This window comes from Coloeus monedula (assembly GCF_965178545.1).
Source record: "Coloeus monedula genome assembly, chromosome: 4".
Taxonomy (NCBI): domain Eukaryota; kingdom Metazoa; phylum Chordata; class Aves; order Passeriformes; family Corvidae; genus Coloeus; species Coloeus monedula.
Genome location: NC_138784.1, coordinates 20,716,198 through 20,740,465, shown reverse-complemented (window position 1 = coordinate 20,740,465; position 24,268 = coordinate 20,716,198). Strand labels below are relative to the sequence as shown.

Sequence of the window (24,268 nt, the reverse complement as noted above, 5' to 3'; positions counted from 1 at the left end):
CAGCAATTTCAGAGGCTGCCAGAGGCTGCCCCTCTTCCCAGAAGTCACTCACAAAGTCAACAAGCAGTTTACCCTCTAACTGTTTTGATGTTGGCCTGCCTTCCAGCAATTCTCAGCTGGCACATAGTCTCCTGCAGACTATAATCAGCTTGGCACATGTTAAAACATCCATGCCAGGGCTATGGCCAGAACAAGTCAAGTCAACTGCTGTGCTGCAGTTACAGTTTGCCTTGTTACAGTTTCAGCAACACACTCAAGACCAGATTCTCTGACTGCCCACATTGTCTAGCACTTCACATCTCCTTTATGCGAAACTGAGAGCATTGCAGTTTTAATGTCAAGAAATAAACCTTAAGAGAGTTTTCCTCCAGCATGCTCTGAATTCCTTACACAGCTTAGATGATCCGGATTCCTGCCAGCCCACCCCAGTATTCCAAAACATCATGCCTAACACAGCACAGCCCATCCTGCCCCAATCTTGTATCAGACTTCTTAACCCCTGTAGCTCTACGTAAGGCATGTCCTTTCCAAAACCCTGCTGAACAGACCAAACTCATTGGCAAGCATTTTTTTCCTTTGGAGACAAGGTGTGACCATGATATCTGGGACAAGCAAGAGGAAGTGGAGTACATCATTCCCTGAGAGGGCAAATTCAGTGAAGCAGATACGCAGGGCTACAGTCATGAGGGCACAGTGGAATATCTCTCCTGTCTACATGGCCACAGAACATTCTGTTCACAGTCACATGCAGAAAATGTGATAACAGACATTTTTTATTGAACACTCAGTGGAGAATTCAACAGTCTGCATGGCAGAGAAGGTTAATGGCACTCACTCTTTGCCCATTGTTCTTTCACAAACATATGGCTGTTAGGGGATGCTTTTTTATAAATAATTCGGAAAAAAAACACCTCGTCACTGCATGACTGGTACTTAAATTTTCTGGTTTTCCCTGAACTGAAAAATTTTCTAACACTATAAAAACATCAAAATAAGGCAGCCCATCAAGGGCATAAACATATTATAGTGCTTCTAAAAAAAGTCAGTGCTTATTCTGACTGTGATTAATATGGGTAGCCTTTTTGTATAGATTCTGTCTGTATTGGCAAAAATAATTTTGTGCCTTTTGGGGAAGAGTGTTTGTGTTTAACAATTGAGAAAAAAAGGCCTGTCTTTCAGATTTTACTACATTTTACAACTCTTTTCCCCACGTAAGGTAATAAAAATCATCTTAAATTGTAAAACAGAAGTGAAACTGCGAAACAGAAGTGACTTTTGCACTTGACCAAAAGAAATGGTTTTGCTGTTTGCAAAGAGACTATTATTTTGGCCTAATGCCCAATATATGTTGATACAGATGGTATATTTCCCTTACCTTGCAAGAGCAGCATCCACCAAGGTCAAGGTCTTCACTGTATTCATATAAACAGTGACAATCCATGCTCTCCCCATAGGCATTTTGAAGAGCTTTAGAGTCCTGAGTGATCACTATAGCACTCTCCACACTGCCAGTCCACCTGCTTCATAGGCAGTGCCTTTGTGCTTTGACTAAATTAGAGGAAATCTCAGCAGGTAGGTGGCACCTGGATAGCTAAATTCCTTTTAGTCACCTCATTGGGTAGGGATACTGACAAAGCATGCCCAGAATGACTAGTGTCAGGGCAGAATAATCCTGCTTTCCTTCTGGGCAGCAGGGTCAGCTCTTTCCTTGGAGCCTCCTGCTTCCTTCCTCACTCTTCTTCAACGTTGTTAGTCACGAGCAGTAACACACAGTCACAGAAAGGCCAACAGCAATGCTGAAGGGCAGCAGTGAGAAGGTTCATTTATGAAAAGCAGAGTGATGGGTCACAGAGTGTTCATGGCATAGAGCAAAGAAAAGAGAAAGTATCCTTACAAGAGGTGACTGTATGCCAAGGACATCCTGTGAACGTGAATGACACGGCTGGAAGTCATGTGGTCATCTCATGTGGTCATCTCATGTGGTCTTGTATATGTCCTCTGCCAGAGATATCTTTACAGGGGAGATCCTCTGGAGCAATGCAGAGAAGTGCATAAGTGTAGGAATCTAGAACCCATAATTAACTTCCTTCCTTTCTTTGTCCTAGTGCAGGAGAGTTTCTGGGCCGTCATACCTATTCCTATTTTATGCAGGAATGAAAAGTCCTAGAAAAGGTATTTCTTCCAGTCCACTGTAATGACTGAGGATATTTTCCAGCTACAACTGCAGCACAGATTTACATGCATAATGTTTCCCTACCTCCAAAGTTCCAGAGTCTTTTCTTTCCTGAAGATATATTCTTAAAGATCAATCTTTATTTAACATTAGTAACAAGCCTGGAAATGTCCATTCATGATAAGTCTAGTAAAATGTACCCTTCTTATCGATGAGGCATTAAATGCCAAGTTTGTCTTGGATGACCCTTCGAAATGTAAGCAACTAGTAAGTAAATGCTTCTTTTTTTGTTAATATAGGTCACTTAATAGTACAGTTTATCAAAATTCAGTCATTTAATGGTATACTTGAATCTGTGTGTGGTTTGCTTTCTTTTTTCTTTTTTGATACTTCTGGTATTAGCTCAATTTCAGAGTTCCTACAAATTTACTGTAAAAGATCTGTTTGACAATGAAAGAAGTAGTTGCCAGCCATGCCAATTATAGTGATTTTGTGGTGTGGGACTTTAGGCCACTGGGAACTAAAGAACCATGCCAGAAAAAAAAAAAAAAAAAGCTTTTCTAGGCATCTATGTTTCTTTCACAATTGTATTCACATATCCAATTCAAGCTATGGCTCAGTAGTATGTTATCTAAAGAAAGAGATTAAGTTCACATTAGGACTTTTCTGACTACTTGATATTAAGCAGGGACATGGAAGAAAATTTTTTTTTCTTTTTTTTTTGCCTGGAAAAGTAACATCTGGAACAAATAGAATCTTTAACTGATTATCATTAACACAATTGTGTTGTGTTCTCAAAAAGCTATTAAAAAGTGTTAACATGGTTACATCATGAACTTCAGCTGGTTCTTATAACACACAATCAACTCAAGCCAGACATATACACATAATGCATATTTAAAATACTGTATTGTAAGACATGATTCCGAAAATATTTTCATTAGTATTAAGATTACTTACCAGTCCAAGCAGTTGTTTTGAGGACAGATTTCACTACCCATGTAACACTGAACAGTATTTAAGTTGACATGTAAACATGTTAACAGTTCTGTAGGTAGTAAGGAAGCCAGCAACCACTTTGGATGGAGGAGAAAATTTTTTTCTTTTTGTCAAACCATTCTGTCTCACCTGTTATTCAAACAATGTCTCTTAAAAAGAGGCACACATGATCAAAAAAATCAAATAGAGACTTCATTAGATTTGATTATGTCAGAATGGTAAAAATATCTCCCTGCATAAAGCCCAAGCGGAACAAAACAGGCCCTTTTTCACTATGCACAGGATGACGTACCAGTGCAAGACAGGAAGGAAACTAAAAAACAACCATCTGCAACTACAAGGATAATGGGGACCTAGTACCTGTCATTAACACCTGCTTTTGGCATCAGTGTATGTCTTCACACCTTTAGGGAGAATAAAAGTGTTGGTTAAGCCATTTTTTTTTAGCAGACAAATCCCTTTGACAGAGCTTCCCAGCTAGATAATGAGAACACCCTGGTTAATTTGTCATATATAGTAGTGAGATGGCCAAAGGCCATGTGCTTGCTGAGCTATGAAAGCATTTCATGTGTTTGGAATGAAGATTGCTCTAGACTTCTCAGCTCACCTGACAGCCAAGAAAACCCAGCAGTAGTTACCAAATACAAGTAATTAGTACACAATGCCTCTGGATCACATCAGATTTTTTTGATGTGCAAGGTCATGAAATGGTTGCCTCCAGGAAGACTGAGACACATAAAAATTATAGGAGGCTGTTTCCCAGGCAATCTTTAGCCAGTGATGCTCCTGTGACTACATATGGACAGCAAAACTGAGACGGACTTCTGAGTTCCCCAGCTGAGATGCACATCTTGAGCCTCGAGTCAAGACCTGAGCACATTGAGACACCTTCTCAGCTGTGATTTCCAAAGAAAGGTGGTGCCTGGGTTGTCTGCCCAGTGAAGTGTAGGCACAGCCCCAAAAAACATTGCTGGTAAGTATGGCACGGAACACAACAATACAGGATGGTTTTCCAGTCTTTGGGCATGACATGCCATGTGCATCCACAGAGAAGCAATAACAATTTTACTAAATAGACATGAGATACCACTTTTGTGGCAAGAGGAGTAAAGTGTGAAGAAAAGAGTGAGTTCCATGCTCAAAGCCCAAGAAAGGATATGCTTGCTATTCAGATGGGTGTTTTGCAAGCCTGGAAAGTGGTCTTGGAGATGCCAAATATGTGCTCACTCAGGTAGCCCTGAGTCCATCCTTTTATTAATCTGTAGTTACATAGCCATAGAATATTTCCCAAAATATACTCAATTTTCATTCAGGAAAGAAACCGAATGCACAGTGGGGGCTGATGAAAGGGTTTAGGTGCAACTGTATCTTATTCTTTTCGTATCCTGTGCTTGATTTTTTACCATAAAACCCCATTATTTAATTTAAAGAGATGCTATTTTTATGCAATAGCAGTATTTTGGATTCTTATGATGGAAGAAATACTGGCAAAATAGACAAATGTTTTTCCAGTAATGAACTGAACAATAAGTTTACGTGTATTTCAATATGAACAGAATCATATATATCTATCACAACAAAAAGTAGACAGAAAAGCACCTGGCATATTTTTTGATTCCATGTAAAAAAATGTTTCTAGAATAAGAGCAGAAGAAAATGATAAAAATTATCAGTAAATACTAGAATAAAGGAAGTTAATGCACTTATTGGATTACTGTAATCTTCTATACAGAGAATCAAAGATAATTTTAGAATTTTAAAACACCAACTGATTCTAAGCCAATATGTTCCAATATTGCTAGAGTCCACGGTTCAATTATTAGTACTGAATTTTAGGGCTTCTGATATTAGATAAAAATATTCCAAGTGTACATGACACAAAGCTTCAAACAAAACTCAGCGTGCCTGTTGAAATTTGCTGGAGTTTTGACAGGTTAATTCTGTACCTGCAGTCTTTATGCCAGCTCACATAACAATTGCTTTCACCCCTATAACGTTATGAAAAATGAAATTCCATGCCTCCTTCTGCAACCAGCACAAAACCACATCAACGCTGAATTCTGCTCTGCCTTATTAGCGGAAACGTGATCTTGTGTTCACAGCTGATCTGGCTCAGACTTGTGTTTCTGAATGACCTCTTCCCATACATGTCCACTACAGTGACTATAGGCACATGAAAAAAGTTATGCTAAAATATGAATCATTCACCAAAAGACAGAAGAGTATAAAAAAAAAAATCCCAAATAAATCCAGCATTGCAAAATATAGGTAGATACTGTGCTAGTATGTACTCTTTCCTTTGTGTCAAAAGGAAAAAGAATGGAAATAGAAAGTTATAAAGAATGAGAAACCTTTAAAATCAAATACTAAGCAAAGATTTTTGCTCCAGTGGTAAAATTTGCTACACAACCTGCTATGCTTTTCAAATCTTAGAGTGTTTTGAAACATTGATGATGTGTGATGATCTCAAAACTGCCCCAGTATTCTGTTCTTTACAATAATGCTGATCCTGTTGCCCATAAAAAAGAAAGCTTTCAAATAGAAACATTCTTTTAAAGAAGCAGTAATACTCTTTGATGTAGGAAATATCCTATGTAACAAAAAAAAGCAAGAAAAATAAAGATTTAGGAAACTGAAAATGATAGCTGTAAAGTAGACATAGAAACAGGAAAGTCCTGTTTAAACAGATAACAGAGAACATGAAGTAAATATGTTCTCCTTCTCAATCTCTTGCTAAAATTCCAAACAATAAAACAAAATAGCTAAAGATTTATTTCTCTTCATCATTTAAACTTCTGGCCCATGATACTTGCCCCTCTTTAAAGAAGTTAAAACACCTTTTCTTACTTTCTTACTTCTTTCTTTTTCATATAACAAAACCTTTCATATTAATTATTTCTTACTTTGTTGTTTTGTTTGGTTTTTTTTTAATTTAAAATTTCACATAGCACTGAAGGAAAAGAGGTTGAACTATCACAGAAAGCATACATAGGATTCAAAATGAGCTTGCCAATCTTAAGGGGTAGTTACCACCTATTAGCACCAAAAGAAGTCCAGTCAGCACTGCAGGTGCTCATTATCACTGAAAACCACCCCAGCCAGTAACCTCCTTGCCAGAAAGGGGCTTTTTTCTGGACAGGGGCATGGCTCAATTCATAGGCAGGTTCAAAGACTGGAAAAAATGTCATGCTAATGAGTCTGCAGAATCGGGACCTTATTCTATTAACCAGACATGTGTCCCTATTTAGAATAAGGACTAAGTTATTAAATTGTTCCCTTACATCTCAACTAATACATCAGCTAGGCATTGGTGTCTGCCACTTCATAGTTCCCTTTCCAGTTACATCTGACTGTTTTTAGAGATGTTACTCCTCACTTACCCAAGTTTAAATAACAGCCTTGCTTTTTTTAAGCAGCAAAGTGACGAAGCATAGACTTTTATCGTACCTGATTGTACTTGTATCGTACAACAATCATTCCAGAAAAAGTTTTGTGAAGTAGGTCTTTGACAAGAACACTTGTGAATGGTGTAATAGAAAAAAAATAAGAAAACAAGTAAAAGGAAGCATCTGTTTGGGAATTAAATGTGCTTAACACATTTGGAAGATGACAGAGACATAATATGTGCAGGGCTAGCATAGTAGCTTGTCACTTCCTATAAATATACAGAGGTGTTCTTTCAGCCATGATAACATTTTCCAAAAAATACATAATATGGCTTGCTCTGCTTTCTCTCTGTGAGTCTCAAAGTACCTAAAGTAAGTATTATTCCTTCCTCACAGACAGGAAAACATGGAACTGTTTGGAGAAATTACTCAAGTGGCTCAAGAAATTCAAAGGTAGAAACTATAATAAGAGCCAAGTTCAATGAAACCATATTTAAGATCTGTTAGAGACCAAAGGTGCATTTTTGTTTGTTTTAATTCATTCACATACAGGATGCCCTGAAACCCAGAACCACAGGTTTGCAAAATCAGTCTCAATGGCCTAAGCTGCCACCACCTTCCAGAAAAACCTAAAACCACATCCAATGGCAAAATAACATTATCAAAGCAAAGCAGATAAAAATAAAGGGTGTAAAATACATCAAGCTTACTAAGCAGATATTGCTCAGAACCACAAAATCCATACATAAGTTAAGAAAATTCTCCTATAGTTCAACATACTTCATATTTTAAGACAGAAATAGGGAAAGGAAATCAGAATTGGTCATTTGATCAGACAATTCTGTTCAAAGCGACACTTGAGGAGATGGTTCCTATATCCTACTGCTACAGTATAGATTGAAGTCTGAGCTTAAAATGACACAGTGAAGTCTGTAATCAGAGAAAAACCTCACGAATTAGAATCAATATAGCTTTTTTTTTGGAACAACTTTTGCATTCTGTGGGTTCCTTTTAGTACTTAAATTATTCAGCAGTTTCTTAATGAAAGCATAGTTGACCATAGTTGAGGTTGTTTATGGCTTTAGGTTAATTTTTTTTTCCATTAGCTTTTGATGTTTTGTTCAAAATAAACCAGAGTATCATCGTATCAATGAGCCAAACTAGAGGGGATTGATTTATCTGTAACTTCTATTTGAAGAAATAATACAGAAAAATGTCAGTGAGGGAGGTTAGCATCTGAAGGTGCAGAGCATATTGGCTTCAGTCCACAGAACACTGTATAAATTTAATGGGATAAGCCCCTTCTGAGTAGTAAATCCTGAGAGTGAAGAGAAATGAACCCAGAAGAAATTGTCCAAAGACATACAGTAAGAACCAGAGTAATTGTAAATTAAATAAACTAAAAATGGATGAAGCAGATGTTCTGGTTTTTTTTAGAGACATCTTATTTCATCTCCAAAGAGAGTTTGCTTATAAGTACAATAAGGAGTAGTTTCTGAAGCCTCTAACTTATGCAAATACCCTTCAGGCCAAGATAAAAGAGATAGGTATTTTTTCCACGTACTTACATTGTTTGCTTTGTACGGACATACACAACCTGCTTGTCATAAAATTTACAGCATTCAGTTCTCGTTATGGTTTTTCCTAAGTCAGCAAATAAAAAAAATTAAAAAAAAAAAAAAAATCACACGTGGGCATTGGCATTCCAGTGTCTAACTTACAGAAAAAGCAAAATACCATTAAACGTATGTGCTAGACCTTTTTTTGTAAAAATCTGTGAGCACAGATTTAGCCTTGACGCTAATGATGACTCAGGAAAAAAATTAATATGGCTCTACATTTCACATAAATATGGAAGAAACAGTCTAGGAAATTAAGGGAATATCTAAGGTCATGCATTTTTCTTCCTGTGATAGAGGCACTTAAATGACTCAAGGAAATCATCCTTCATACACATGTATGTTAGCAGTTGCCCATCCCAATTCCCACTTATTCTACTTTCTTTCTGTGCCTGCAAGGATAGAGTTTATGCAGTCATAGCTCCTAAATTTCTTTCTTTACTAATTCTGACTTTGTGCTGCTTTTAGGAATAAGAAAGTAAGCAACTTTTTTGAGCAAAGATGACCTATTCAGGGCTTAATATTGGGAAAGTGAGAGCAAGACTACAAACAGCTAAAACTGGGAATTTCCAGTTTAATGGAAAATGCTGGTATTTTGATTATTCTGAATCAGAACAAACTATTTCAAAATTTCCCACAAAGCAGAAATAAAAAAAAAAAACCCTAAAAAAATGCTTTCAAAAATGTTGAAACACATTTTGTTTGAACTTTTCAGTTTTGTTTATATTACTTGTCATATGTTGTATTTTTGTTTTAGTCATAGCTATAGCTCATCTCATGTCACTTAATTAATGTGCAATTTCCTTAATATATTATAATTTTAAAAAAATGAATTGTTCAAATTGTGAACAATTATATCCAATAGTTGATGCATATTTCACTTGTGTAGGAACATAAGATCAATATCTGGCTTTGTATTATCACACATTTTGTATCTCAGCACATTTGTTTCTAAAACCAGGGAAAACCCCACATTAATGTAAAGATATTCAAAACAGTAGCTACTTTAATTTATGCTACACATTAAAGTGATGAAATAATTTTATTTTTTTCATCACAGCATTCTCACCATACACCTTCAGTTTACAAGTCCATGGATTACTTTTGAGCTGTTACTAACACTGATTTTTCTACCACTACCACCTATAAGTCATAATTGTGGACTGAGTTTCTCACACATCCAACCTGCTTTGAAACACTCATTCTTTTCTTGATCAGCAAATACAAAGGATTTCAGTTTATGTGATCCTCTCTAAAACTTAATCATGAAGCTTGCACTCTCCCTGTTTTGCCCAAATGAAAAACTGTTTTTCATGGCACTGCTCTCTCCATGGTGTCTCTTCAATACTGACAGTGTAATGACAGCTCAGATTTCATGCCCTCATGCTTCCCATCAAATTTTTTATTTTCATTTCATCTAGTGATGATGCTTCTTAGGTCACCATTACAAAAGGTATTTGAGGGGGTTTTTTTAAAAACGTTCTTTAGCGCAAATCAATTAGCAAATTTCTTTTTCTTGACTTCCCAACTTTTAACTTGATGAAAAGAATTTTCCACCATATACTTGACTAATCACTAACTTCAACACAGAATTCCATATTAATAAAATACTCCCCTTCATCTTTTCCTCCAAAGACAAACTTGTCTCTGCTATTTTATATAATGAAGAACAGCTGTTTGCCAGCTACTGTGTTTATTGTCTTCTTCCATGCTCTCCTAAACCTTGCTGTCTGCCTTATCACCCTCTCGGTGATATCTATTACAGTGGTTCTATCTTCGTTTTCTATCAGAAAACTTGTAATCTCAGGGTAAAAATTCTAAACAGCTACAAATAATTGCATATAGGTAAGAGTGATCTAACACAGAGGAATGTAAGACAAAAGCAAGTTGGTTCAGGCTTTTTCAGGCATTGTGGCAATGTTCCTACCTTTTAAGAAAGGATTTAAGTAGGGACAATATATTAATTAGGATAATTGCTTATTTGTATTTTTTTTTATCGTCTATAAAACAGTTATCCCTGGAAAAACTGATACATGAGCTCTATAGCATTAGAGCATGTTAGTGAAATCATGGGAGAATTAAAGTAAAAAAGATGAGGATCAGGACACATAAATTCCTAAATACCTGATTACATCTCTCACACATTTCATGTATCTTTGTGGCTACTATAGTACTGAAGGATATACTTAAGAAGCCAAAGAAGGATATATATGCTATTGCTTTTTAATATACAATAGCTATACACATACCAGTTAGATAACTTTTTCTGACCTGGACAACTTTTTCAGTACTCTGAAGAATACCATAAACTCTGGAGTTTACAGGTGTATTTTATTCAAGGGAATGTATGCAACTGCATAAGTGTGCAGTCATACAGTACTTTATTTTCAGTAGTTTAAAAAGTTATTATATTTAACAGGGGAGAAATGAACCAATCCCCAGTAGTTAACTGACTGCTATACTGACTAGAATATTACCACCAGCGTAGAAGCTATATTTCAGGAAAGTAGTGATCCCCAGATCAGGGATCTGATGATCTGAGGATGACCAGAGTGATTTTCAATTTTCTGTTAAAAAAAAATGGAATAACTTCTTAGTAAAGATAAGCACTGCAATAAGCCTAAAAATCACTAATGGAAACCTTTCTTGAATCTCTTGTTTTCCTGCCTTTTCACAACACCACTTTAAAACAAGAACCAGAAGAGAGAAATGAAGTGCAACAGAATCTTAGGCTGGTCAGGTGCATTGAGGAAAGGTGTTGAGAGTGGCTCTGTGGAAAGAACCAGAATTACCAGTTGTTTAGAGACCCTATGATTCTCTGATTAACCTGACAGCCCAAAGTGGAATCTTTTGCTCAGTGCTGCCCTCATGAACAAGAGAGGCCTGGTGAAACCGAGGAGAAAGCAAGCAGTGAGGAGTGAGAAGAGCGTTTGACGCTCAGGCAGCAGGGCTGTTATGAATGAGTGTATTCCTTCTCTTATTTAGGAAGAAAAAAGGCAGAAGTATGTGCACCCATCTGGAGTACTGTAAAAGCAAAAAAAAAAAAAAAAAGATAAAGATTATCAGAGCTTTGCTAATTTGTCTTCCCACATTCTTCTCTAAGGCTAGTGGAATAAGTGATGCATGTGCTACGAGTGGCAGCAGGCTTCATCAAGCCATGCGCAGAATGGTGCCACCATTCCGTGACCTCTGAAATGCAGAGGGGAGAATAAACCAGACCAGAATATTAAAATACAGCACCTGCAGTACAAATGTGTATTAGAATACTTGAAATATTAGTATTACCTGTACTAAGCAAACTTACCTCAAAGCCCTCTGTGCTTCTGCCGTTGTGTTACATTAGAAGAAATCCCTTCCAAAGTCTAATCAGCTTAGCTAACCATACACTGTTTAAAATTGCACAAAGCAGAGTATTAGCCATTCATAGAGGATGCAAATAACTAAATGTGTCCTTTCTGCCTGGCAAGCACCCTATAGTTCAAGATGGATCTGAAAACTGAGAACAGATCTGGGCCAACATGATCTCAATTGTTATTTTCAATAATAAAGTACAGCTAGCACCTCAGCATGCAACTCTCACTTAGTGGAAGTGGACAGGGACAAAATGCAATGTTCTCAAACAGCTTTTATGGAAATCATACACTGTTTGTGATATGTGTTTGGTCTCTGGAGCTGCAGTCTTGTTTAGTCCTCCACTTTTGAATGCCATCTTCCAAACCCAAAGGGTAACAAGTATAAACTGTATCTATAAAACAATATTACAACTTTATTCTCAATAGCTAAGTATTGAAATGCAAGCATACATTATAAATAGAAAAACAGCTGGCTTGGAGCACATTGCAAGCCACTAACACAGTTGAGGGATTTGAATGACATCATAACCCGTGAGAGCATGTTGCTGGCCAGCTGGTGTTATTTATAATATACTCATAATTGAGGAAAAATAAAAAGGCAGAAGTTAGGTATTGCAGAACTAATAAGTTGAATTCTCTCTTTCCCAGTGTCATTTAAATTGTTATCAAGAGAAATTTTAAGATTACTACTAAAAAGGGGGGGGGGGGGGGGGGGAAGGAAGAGGGGGTAATCACTTTATAATTACAGCAGCAGATTTAAGATAAATGTCATGGAAGCCCCCCCAAACTGAGCTACTAGTGTTACTGTATTCATAGTACTGTAAGTTCTAGGAAATTACATGATTTCTCCTGTGTGGTTGTTCAAAGATCACAAAGCTATTTTGCCCTATTTACAAGCAGTTCTCAACAATTCTGGGGTTTTTAGCAAATTACAAACTGCTATTTTAGGGTTAATTGCACAGAGAGTTGGAGGTTTTAATTGTTACTCAGCATATAGGCGTGCCAAGTTTAATAACGTAAAGACACATTAAGAGAAAAGTAGATAACTGCCTGCCTGCCTTTCTGTACTATATAAATAAAATACCTATGTTTCTATGCATAAATAAAATCTGCATGTACAAAGGTATGCACATGTACAAATATTGCCCATACGTAAGTTTTTATATATTTGAAAGGCAGACGCACACACATAAATACAAATGCACACATAGCTACCTGAAAGTTAACCAGAATACATTTTCTTATTTTTCATGGCAGCACAAGCTCTTTTTGTCTGCTAACCCCGCAGTCACTAATTCACATTCTTTTAAAGGGAAAAAAATATGCTTCTGTGCTCTAGTTTTAAAATGCAAAGGTATGATGTTATTTGTCACCATGCCCAAAAAAGTCCTTACTCGGTAACTTTGCCAGAAGAGGGAGAGAGAGAGAGGCAAATGCTCCCCCAGCTGTTTCCTGTCTACAGTGTCTGTGTAATGTAGATAAATGTGAGGATTTTCTCTAAATCCCTCTTCTGTTTGCTAAATCTCACTGTCACTGCTAAAATCAGAGCAGATAGAGCCTGCGCAATGGAATAAAGTCCTCAATATTGAAATGTGACATTGCTCTCAACATCTCACATCTCTCTGGATTTCTTTTTTCTCATCATTACTGCTAACAAATTCATTTCCAGACTTTGCACTTTTAAGAAGCAATGGAAAAAATCAACAGTCTTTCAACACAATTAGTTAAGTGCTGCTTGTGTGATTTCTTGAAGGTAAACCTTTATTACTATTTCAAATAATTTTTTAGTTTTATTTTGCTGTGTATTGTCTGCTTCTGGCTTGAAGAGTATTGTGCACTTTTTAATAACATTATTTTAGAACTGAGAATTATTTATAAATTGCTGAACATGCAATTTTATGTGATCTGGAAAATGGCTGTATGTAATAGTTGCAATTACATAGATAACTGTAAGGGTAAACTATTGCAAATACATGTCTTAAATTTCACTTCTATTCAGAGAACTTTGTAATATTTCAGTTATGTCATTATTAAAAGGTCCAATTACATCATTGTCTATATTGTTAATGAATGCTTCTGAAAACAAGAACTTTTAGCTATTTTCTGCAGGTGCAGGGTTTTATAGGAAAAAAGGTAATATTCACATGTTAAGTTTCTGCAGTTTTATTATACACAATTATAGAGAAAATGTTCATGCTTTCTCAAGGAAACTTTTAAGGGATGTTGTCACTGCAGCAATTTTCTGGCAGCATCGTAGCATTTACTTGGTTTTTGCTTTCATAAATTAAAAGTAAATGAGAAGTTCAGTTTGTTTTCTACATTAGAAACCAGCTGCGACTCTTGCTGACCTTGCATATTTGTACAGCTTAAGCAATTGTACATAAAGAAAATGGAAATTCCCTTACATGTTCATCTCCAAGTTTTCCCTTCTAGGGAGGGCTGTTTCAGGAAAGTTTGAATGTGAAGTTTGATGTTATGACCCTATAATTTCTGCACAGTAATATAAACTGTCTTAAGGTAAATTTGACTTCAGTAGGTGCATTGACCTCTGTTTCTGTCAATTGGCTCCAGTCCAACTTTCCATTATCTGCAAATTTATATTCTTCAAGAACTTCTTTTCTTTAATATTTTGCAAGGACATTTATGTCATTGAAAGAATTATCCTATTTTAATTGTTTAGGGCCTAATTATTTTTTTTAGAGGGTCTTACACTTAAAACACAGTTATCTCATTCCTTAATGACCTAATTACAGGTCTGTAATTGCAAGGGATGAAATCATTCCCTTAATGTATAAATGGGCATCCTTTCTAATATACTTGAAAGATGAAGGTTTGTTTTTTTAAAGTATTGAGCAAGGCACTAAGAGACATAAAAGTAATGTGCTAGTTCCTCAGCTGTGCATCCTGCCAAGCTTCCTTGGAATCAATGGAACATATTGATTTAGGTTAGCATGTAGCCCAGATTCTTTACTCAAAGTTAACAGTATTTAAACCTTGATCCGCTCTGGAGTATATATGCTTTATTTATATAATAATTACTAGTGAATACTGATATTTCATAATAATTACACATTTCTACTATGGCTTGATAACCAGGCCCAACCCCTCTGGAATAAAATGTAATTTTGAATATACAGCTCTTGATTTCTTGCTGTAGCATATACTCTCCAAAAAAATGTTGCCCCCTTCAAGATACTTATAATTATTGCAGATGTTCTTACATGTTACAAAAACGACCAAGCATCTGAAGAATTCTTATGCACAACTTGTGTCAAGTGATTGTTAAATGAAGGGGACTTACATAGAAGAATTAAGAAATAAATGAGATGCAGTGTGTTCATATATAACATTCTTTTGTGGTGCTACTCTTCTGGACTACTAAAAGAGGAATGTAGCAAAAGCTGGCTAGTTTACTAAAAAAAGAGGAAATTCCAGCTGTGAAAATATGGTCAGTCATTCTATGCAACTAAAAGAAGTGCTTAACCAGGCTCATCTTGAACCTGTATTCAATTTCCTAATGTAATTAGATGCTTCGATAAACCCCACCCACATGCCAATGCGTTTTCTTTTAAGCTCTCAACTTTCCAGTCAAATTGAGGATAATGTAAGTACTCTGTTTGATTGTACAGAACCTGAAGCAATATTGGATTACAACTCTGTATTTTCTTAAGAATAGTCCCCTCAGATATAATGGGGTACTTTGATTTTATCACAAGCATATTGAATCAATTAATGTTGTGTTTAATTAAAATGATGAAGTAAAGTTAAAGTTTTAAACTATGTTTTGGAATTTGCTTTCATGAAACAGTACTTAATTTATCAAGTAATTGGTTGAACCCTAGAACCATGTGAGCCTGTTTTCTTTTCTGCAAAGTTTTTACTTGTTTGAAAGTTCTTGTCTGTTGTTAAATTTGGAGATAAAGTTAGAAATTCTCTGTGGTTTATACTGTGTAGCCTTTTTTGGCTTCCACTGAAGGAAAAACAGTAGATAATCTGTTTTGTCGTAGTTCAGTGCTGATATTTATCTGAAAATGCAAGCCAGCTGAGAAGTCTTGAAAAATAAAAAATTGTTAAATGTCTAAAATTTATGTTTATTTCTGGACCAAATGTTATACGAGAACAAATTGTTAAATACATAATGTTCTTGTATTTGTAATGTCTTTCAGCTTTCTGAGGCAGTGTGCTAAACAGCTTTCTGCTTTACCTCCTCAGAACTGGGAACCATCTTAAACTGCAGGTGCATTACATTTATCTTATAAATTCAAAAATATGGCAAAGGGAAAAAGAAATTGTTGTTAAGATAGGGAATCATTACAGGAAGTAGTTCCTCATGTTATCATCATTCATTCATAATCTGATCTTTTTCCACCTGCCATTAAAGTCATGTCCATGCGTTCAATCTTGTTGGGTTTTGCATGGCAAAGTTGGTTAAAGACACTTGTGAATGGGAAAATAATTATTCTTTCTTTCTTGATGATATATCATGGGATTTAAAATTATTCATTATTTTCACAGTGGAAATAAGGGGCTCATCCAGCAAGGCACTAAGATCTCTTGCCAAGAAAATGAGAATTCTTAAAAATTATTGACTAAAAAAGGCTCAATACCCCACTGGATCAGATCCCAATTGATCAGAAAATAAATAATTTCATCTCTTTTTCAAAAGTTCAGTGAAGAAATATTAAAGATTTAATGGTCCCTGAAACCCTGAAATAAACTTTAGGGAAGATTAATTATTTTACTCCAATTACTTTGCACTAGACTGCTAACACACAGCAGTTTTAAGCCAAGTTTAACTGTATGTGGAAGACAGATTTGTAACTTCTTATCTGACTGCAATGCTAATGTTAACCTTGAAAGAGAATGGAATGAAAGTAAATGCAGATTTACACCTTACAAAACTATCCTTTTTGGCAAGTGATCGAAATAAGTTCAGAATATGCATTAAGCACATCACTCAGTGTCCTGCTACTGTACATACATAGCTTTTCCTAGTATTAAAAGAAAAAGGTATCTCCTTTGCATGTTGGGTAAGAAATTAGGAGGATGTAAAGTGATAGAAAAGAAGTGGATAAATGGATTGGTGCAATTTTACACCCATTGAGAACTGGCCTTTCTTCAATCATAAGTACAAGAAAAAGATAGTTTGCAACCAAATGTAAATGAGAGAAGAATTATCACCTCTGTGTACGGCCACAGCTGCCTAAGAGCGTACAATGAAGATCAGTGAAGTATAGCTGCTTGCAGCAAGTAAAACTTCAAATCTTTAATGGTCCCACTCATGCCACTGTTAATTTCTCAAATGTTTCCAAATGTTTGTCTGCTAGTAACAGGGGACTGTAAGAGTCACTGAATGTGATCCTCTGCTACAGCTGCTACAGAAGATCCCACATCAACTTTTGTAACTTTGGCGAATTGAACCTTGCAACATTTTTGGGTTGTCCTGGTATTTTCCTTTTTAAAGCAGTTGGAGAACTGCGGAGTACTAATTATGAGCTCTTTTCCTATTGGACCAAATTTCCTCCCAGCAAGTTTAGAGCTGTTTATTCTTGTGACAATGTTGGTTTTAGTTTAAATAGCTCTTCTCCATCATATGCCACTCCCATTTCCCACAGTACATTTGCAGGCACCTGGCATATTCCCTCTTAGCTTATCTGGTCTGAGAAAAACCAATTCAAGGTTGTGTTCCTTATTCCTATTATTCCAGGTTTCCCTTTGTCTGTCTATTCCACTCTTCCACATCCCCCTTTTGCAAAAGCAAATACAAGCCATAGTTACTACAGGGTTCCCTAACTAGATGTGATTGTGACTATGCACCAGAATAAATTATCAGCTTGCAAAATGCATGGACTAGAGGGTGTAGGCAGTTGCAAAATCATGGTGAGACATTTCCTGATACCATGTTATTTGTCCAAGAAATCACAGTACATATTCATTTTCATTCACAAGGGTTCAGGAGTCATTTTCTTTAAGACTCTTTGGGGAAATTCTGACACTGCTTTTGCTTCCTTGGCAGGTGAAGATGCACACTGTGTCCTACATCCATTTCTTCTACCTTGGCCTGTGTTTGCTTACCTTAACCAGTTCTGTTGCTGCTGGCCCGGAAACACTCTGTGGTGCTGAGCTGGTTGATGCTCTTCAGTTCGTGTGTGGAGACAGAGGCTTTTACTTCAGTAAGTCATCCCTTTCTTTCATTTAACTGCTAAAAGCTTTCATGTAATCCATTGGAGTCTGCGACTGCTCTAAAGGAGCTTAGCTATAATCATCGAGGCTGCCAACTAGGACTGGTATCCTGTACCTGGAAGATGCTCAAGCCTTCAGTCACCATGAAGCCTCAGTAAAGAATAAAGTTGTGCCTGTGTTCAACCTCTCTGAGTTTCTGAAAAATTTTCGTTCTCAGGCTTGTTATTGTTTTTCACCACTTTCCAGCTGCTGCTATTCCACCTGCTTTGTTACTGCTTTCCACTGACCTGTCACTGAAATTAAATTAATGAAAGCACACACTAAACCCAAGACATTCATGAGGCAGAACTACATGTACCTGTTATGTCAGACTACTAGTAAGCACTTTAAGTACACACTGTATCATATTAAAAACACACTAAGCTTCAACATCTGGTTTGAAAAAAAAGAAGGGCTGGAAGGCAGCAAGCAGAAAGTTACCATATCCAAGTATCCACATGCTTCATCAGTTAAATACAGGTGGAGGAAAATTCATGCATGGTGAGATAATAAAGACTAACACCAGTACAGGCAACAGATAAAATTAACTCTGCAATAGTGAGGATCAAGAAATACTCAGCTTTTAAGTAATAGAAATCTATTTCTGATTTCCAGCTATTTGCTATTTAAACAACAAAGTTAATGAAACTTTTAGCTAGGAATATATTCATTCTGAATACATTCATTATTATAATTTTTCAAAACATGATAGAATTTGTGCTCTCATAGCCTCTGAAGCTAGCATTTACTTTTACTAAAAATATGTGTTTCTCTGATATTCTCAATATTCCTTTGTGGCTGAAGAGTCTTCTCTTCTAAGCTAGCATTTTTGGTTTTCTGATCATACCCACCCTATTCCTATTTATTTCTATTCATGAAGTCACTGTTTTCAATATTTTCTCCTTGCTTGCAATAAAAACAGAAATTCATATTCTTGCACTTCTAAATTACAGAAAATCCTAATTTCCTCAGTGTATAAATTGTAGAGGTTTTCACTATCTTCTTGGCACATTCTGTTGAAGTTCACTTCTGAAACCTTAGTTTCATATATGTAAAGTAATCCACTATTCAGAGAAGAACCCTTCTTTTCTGTATTAAACACCTCAGCTATTGTTGATAAGCACTTACTCCAGGGTGCTGTTTAGCTTAGTATTCTGGTGCTAAACACAATACTAAAACTACTGGAATCTCTCATACAGGTATTTACATTTTTCTACCAGCTCATCAGGTGTTCATTTGTACACCAAAGTCTGTTGCATTTATTAGCAGTGGAGTTAGGGGCTATTTGAGTTTCCTACAAATATTTTATTGCTGGAGTGAATTGAAAGACTATCATCTCCCCCTCCTGTTTCTGCACCAGAGAAAGATGAGACAATACATCCTTAGAACAGCAGAGCAATTTTTTTTTACTGTGTATGTATCTCAGGTGTTTCTCTCCCAGCAAAATGTTTGCTGCTGGTTCAGAGACCTCTCGTGCTTGCTTTCCACGAGAATAGCTGTTACTGCCGAGCAGTCAGACCTACTGCGATGTGTACTTTGTGATCCTCAAGGTAAGAGGTCATGTGAAATGCTAATCATTAGCAATAACTCTCTTTGGTTTCAATCTCAGTTATTCTAAGGTTACACAATCTGTTTTAAATCTCTACCCTAAGATAGGTCATCCTTAATTTAAAATACCAGGATGGGCTTCCAACATTTCAAAGGAGATCATTACATTTTACTTTTGCAATCTTGACTTCTATCTGCTGTCAGTTTTAGACTTTCTCTCTAGTCTTTGTTGTTTTCTGACATTCTGAGTTTTCACTTGAAATAATGTAACGACACCATAAATGTCGACCTTGTTTTATATGGAAAAGGTTTTATTCATGAATGACCACCCTGTTTTAGGGAAGTCTTGCACAGTTGTAATCAATAGACTACAGTTGCATCATTCAATAGGAATTTTATGAAGCTGATATGTCTGTGGCCCCTTGGACGCTAAGTAATGCCTGTACTCTACCTACCTCTTATTTGTGAGGAAGAAATTTAATCCGTTTTAACCTTCTCCCTCTTATTTGCTCGAGTTCAATCTAAAACACAAAATCAGGGAAAAGTAAGCCCAGTAACACTGGGAAAACGAATTGAGATCCCCATATCAAACGTAGTACAGAATGTAGCATACTATTAGAAGTTAAAAATGTTGCTCGATTTCTTGGGACTTTTTAAGAATGCCACATCATTTGCAGAGGTAAAAAACCCAGTGAAATTTTTCTTTTGTTGTAAAGAGTATGTCAATAAAAGTAGTATTTTAAGCCTTCTATTCTCATACTATGGTTCCTTTAAATAAAGTATAAATGGTAGTGTTTGCCTTTAACTTGCACAGGAAATAGCTGTGAATTTTTTTTTTTTTTCTTCCATCATTCTGTATTTCACTAGAGACTCCAAATATAAAGAATACCTTTTGGCTGAGGTGGAATTCCTGGTTCAGAGTCAAGGTCAAAGCTTCTGACTATTCCTTGGGAGTTGTGGGTGGAAGTGAAGATAGAAATAATTGTGTTACTTTCTGTTGAAACTCTGTGCTTCCCAACCATAAGGCTATATCTATGGCTAGGACTGGAAGACAAAAATCTCCTTTATATAGTCTACTCTGCCCAGCTTTCTAGCTATAAAAGGAAACTCTTTACAGCTTCTGAGGAGATGCCCCAGCTGCTTATTACCACACACAAAGTTTTGACTTCAAGAGGAAGTCAAATGTGGTTTCTACCACTCTCTTTTGTCTTAAGATAGACTGAAAAGGAGCATTTTTCTAAGTTTTTTAGGGGAAAACACAGCACAAATCCCCAAACTGAGCATCTACGTTTCTCCTTGGTCACATTTAAATCCAACCAGCACTGGCTACTCCTCAGACAGCTTTTTGTCTCCCGTGATTTACCGGAGAAAAGCAGATTGTTGTGACCTTTTTTGTAGGGACACCCTCTAGGAGAACTTCTACCCCTCATGTGTGCTAGGTTTTATTAGGAGAAGGTGACAGAGAACCTGGCCACAGCTACACAAGCACCTACACTTAAACACAGCTTTTCTTAATATTTCTTCACTCTCAAAACAAAGTGGGATGGCTTCAACTTTCACTCGAATTTTAATGTCTAGAGAGGTCTACCATGGTACACTTATTACCAAACAATGCTGAGAGCAGAGAACATTGGAAAAACTGAAAGGAGAAATTACAGAAAACTTACAGAAGTGATAGCCAAAGAGGGGGGAAATTTTCCTTGAAATAGTCTAGTCTTATCACAGGAATTTATTTTGTAGATTAGTAAAAAAAAAAAGATTTTTTTTCATAAATTTTTACTTTGCTGGAAAATCATTCATTCTTGCTCATGCTGTTTTCTGAGGACTACTACTACCATGAGAAAGGAAAGATCAGGTAGCTTGTTCTAAGGAGAAAATGCTGTATACTTTTTTATCTAGTTTCTTCTTTGAAAAGATGCCTTTTCCTTTTACAATAAATACAAAAGGAAAGATCAGGTAGCTTGTTCTAAGGAGAAAATGCTGTATTCTTTTTTATCTAGTTTCTTCTCCTTTGAAAACATGCCTTTTCCTTTTACAATAAATACATAGCAGTCTGGATAACAATACATGAGTGTCAATAAAGAAACAGATTTCTTATTTCCTTAGACATTTTCAGTCTTCTAATTTCTAAAGCCAAAGTTAGATGGCAATACTTATTTGAAATCATGGCAATCAACTTCATGAATTAAAACTCCAACTTTTTTCCTGATATAAACACTGCTTTTGTCTCATGTGAATCTTCTGAACCATCACATGCATAAAAAAGAAAGAGCTGAATTTAGGTACCTGAGACACTGGAGTTCCTCTGATATTTTTCAGAGAATGGAGAATGATCTAGCACATGCTTCCATGTGTAAAGCAGTGAATCCATAAAAGATGGGCTTTTCTGATACCCAGCTTAATGTTCCCTGTGTCAACTGCTTTGTGGAGAGTTACTGCAGATTTTTACTACATTTTTTTGTCCACTAAGACAATCAAAATTGTGTGTTGTTCTTGGGAAAATCCCCAGCTGTGCACAATGTAAGACTATTAGTTTATAATCATCAGAAAATCAGGATAAGCCCCTGAACATAATTCTGGGTAATGAGAGCTGTCATGAGATCTCATTGCTTTGTAGAACTAAGGTATATGTGGAGGAATTGCTGCCTTAGAAAAGAGGAAACAAGCAGCATAGCAATAGGCAATTACGTTTTGCTTCTTCCATTTCCCTCTAGTTAAGAGCTTCTTGTTTACTTCAGGAAGTCTGCTTTTAAGATGTTATTAAAGTTTCTAGGCCTGTCAAACCTATCAGCATAATTACAAGAGATGGCATGGCACTCAGTTCTTTAAGTACTCCATACCTGTAGGAGCTATGAGTCATTAGCTCCTCTCTGCATCCCTGATTGAAAGGAATGTTAATGTTAGAAGCCCAGCAGAGGCATGCTGAAAAGCTGCCACGGACACACACAGACTCTGGTGTCACTGACAGTCTTACAAATCTTTGCAAACAAAACGCTGGTCACCTTGGCCGTGTTCACACAGCAAGATCTGAGAGTGTTTTTAAGTTCCCTGGTCTGGCTATGTGCCCCATTCATGTCCAAATACTGTATCTATGGAAGATTTGAGTGTATTCCTCTGTCTGTCCCTAGGTTCCTTCTTACAGGAAAGCTAACCTGGAAAGGAGCTCCGATGTGCTTTAGCCAGGTCTGCAGGGTCAGTGCTCAGGGAACCAAAACTATAGGCACAGCTACTGATGTATCCCTGTAAGAAAGAGAACAGCTCTGACTTCTGGAATGATATCACTGTCCAGTCAAACAGCTGACACAAGTTAGATGTGTGCTTTGTTGCCCCTGGTAGTAAACATTGAGGAAGTTCTCTGAAAATAAGCCAGTCTTTGAAAGAATTTTCTCATTTTTTACCACATTAAGAAAGGGTAAGGAGTGTTCATAAAGGCTAACCTTAGTTTAGTGAGGCTAATCATCTTAATAACAGAAAGAGAGAGGTTCTTTCTCCATGGATTGCAGAGTGAGTCTAGGAGGATTTAGACTCTGATATATACTAAATTTAGTCCCTGCAAACAGGTCTCCTCTACAGCTAGTTTCTCAGGTCACCAAGGATTTTATAATTGTTCAACCTTTTCCTTAAGAAGGACTGCAGTAGTGATGATAATTTTAATGAAGTGACTGGAAACAAATCATTGATCAAAATTTCTACAAGAAACATCTTTGAAAAAAGTGCCTACTACCAAAACCAAATAAGTACATATTCTCCAGAAGTTCAATTTATATACGTCCTTGTTAGCTGGTAGATATTAGAGATGTTAATGCTTTTTATGATGTTTACTTTTTTTTATGCACTAGACCAAGCTTCAAATTTGGTCTCAAATAACAGAAAGCTGTTACTTGACATTTGATTCCCTAACTGCTATATGTGTATTTAATACATTGTTTAGTCTCATGTTGGATAAAGTCACTCAAAGAAGCGCTTGGCAAGATCAACATTAATTCTTGGCATAGCTGCCCCTTTTACTTTTCCACTGAATCTTAAATACCAAGAAAAACCCTTCACTGACTTCAGCTCTGGCACATGCTTTATGCAATTGGCCAAAACCTTTGCATATGGACCTCTTGGTTTGTTCTGGTATCAATAAAGCGCTTGCAATTCTTGATCAACAGCGGCAGGAGCCACAAAGCAAATGATTCAGTCTGCAGAACCACACGCTCTGCTAATGAAAACCTTTTGTATTTACTACCTGTGCATGAAGGGCATTCTGTACAGAGTGCTCATTCAAAGGCAGAAGTTCATAGAGCTGTTTCTCTAGGGCTTATTCAGCACTCCAGCACTTATGCATATTTCAAACCCTTTCACAACACTGAAAATAAAATAAAGACTTAAAGCCATTTTCATCTCAGAGCATTGTTAAAAAAGGATGGATCTGGACTTGTTTATTAAACCATACCCTAATGTCAGTATTTCCCTGTGACACAAGCTTAATTGTTCAAAAATATGACAACAAATGCAAGGGATAACCAACAGTTAAGTAATTTCTCTGTCTAGAAAGCAAGACAAAAGAAATACCACAAATGTATACTTATTGAAGAATTTATGCTAAATTTATCTCTGGTAATAACCACAGGAACTTCAACGTCAAGAGGAAGAAAAAGCCATTAATTCATAGTTTCTATGTGGTGCATTTAGTGCAAAACCATTATGAAAGATAAAGCCCAAGTACTGGGTCTAACTTTTAAGAAATGACAGGCATATTTCATGTTTGCCTCAGTAAATGAGGTTCTGCAAACAAGAATTTTAACACATCCAGAGTCTTTGGAGGGGCATACCAGTGGATGACTCCAGCTTGTGGAAAGTTACTTAAATTCCTACAAACTCCAACTCAAGTCTGAGATACTTGCTCTGTTTTCTGATTGAATCCCATCTGCAGAGATATTTTATGTTTTCAGTGTCGTTAGTCTTACAAGGCAGAGCAGAATG

The 24,268-nt window shown here is 36.5% G+C and overlaps 1 protein-coding gene across 1 annotated transcript in view; it reads left to right on the top strand.

Annotated features, from left to right (window-relative positions):
- Positions 1-13,220: 13,220 nt before the first annotated feature.
- The window catches only part of IGF1 (insulin like growth factor 1), a gene marked incomplete at both ends in the record, with an annotated part of 46,489 nt that continues 35,441 nt past the window's right edge, over positions 13,221-24,268 (top strand). Inside the window, 2 exons of the mRNA XM_082280487.1 lie at positions 13,221-13,283; positions 17,547-17,703. Of these exons, the coding sequence (XP_082136613.1) occupies positions 13,221-13,283; positions 17,547-17,703 (220 nt within the window). The remainder of the gene's footprint in view (positions 13,284-17,546; positions 17,704-24,268) is intronic.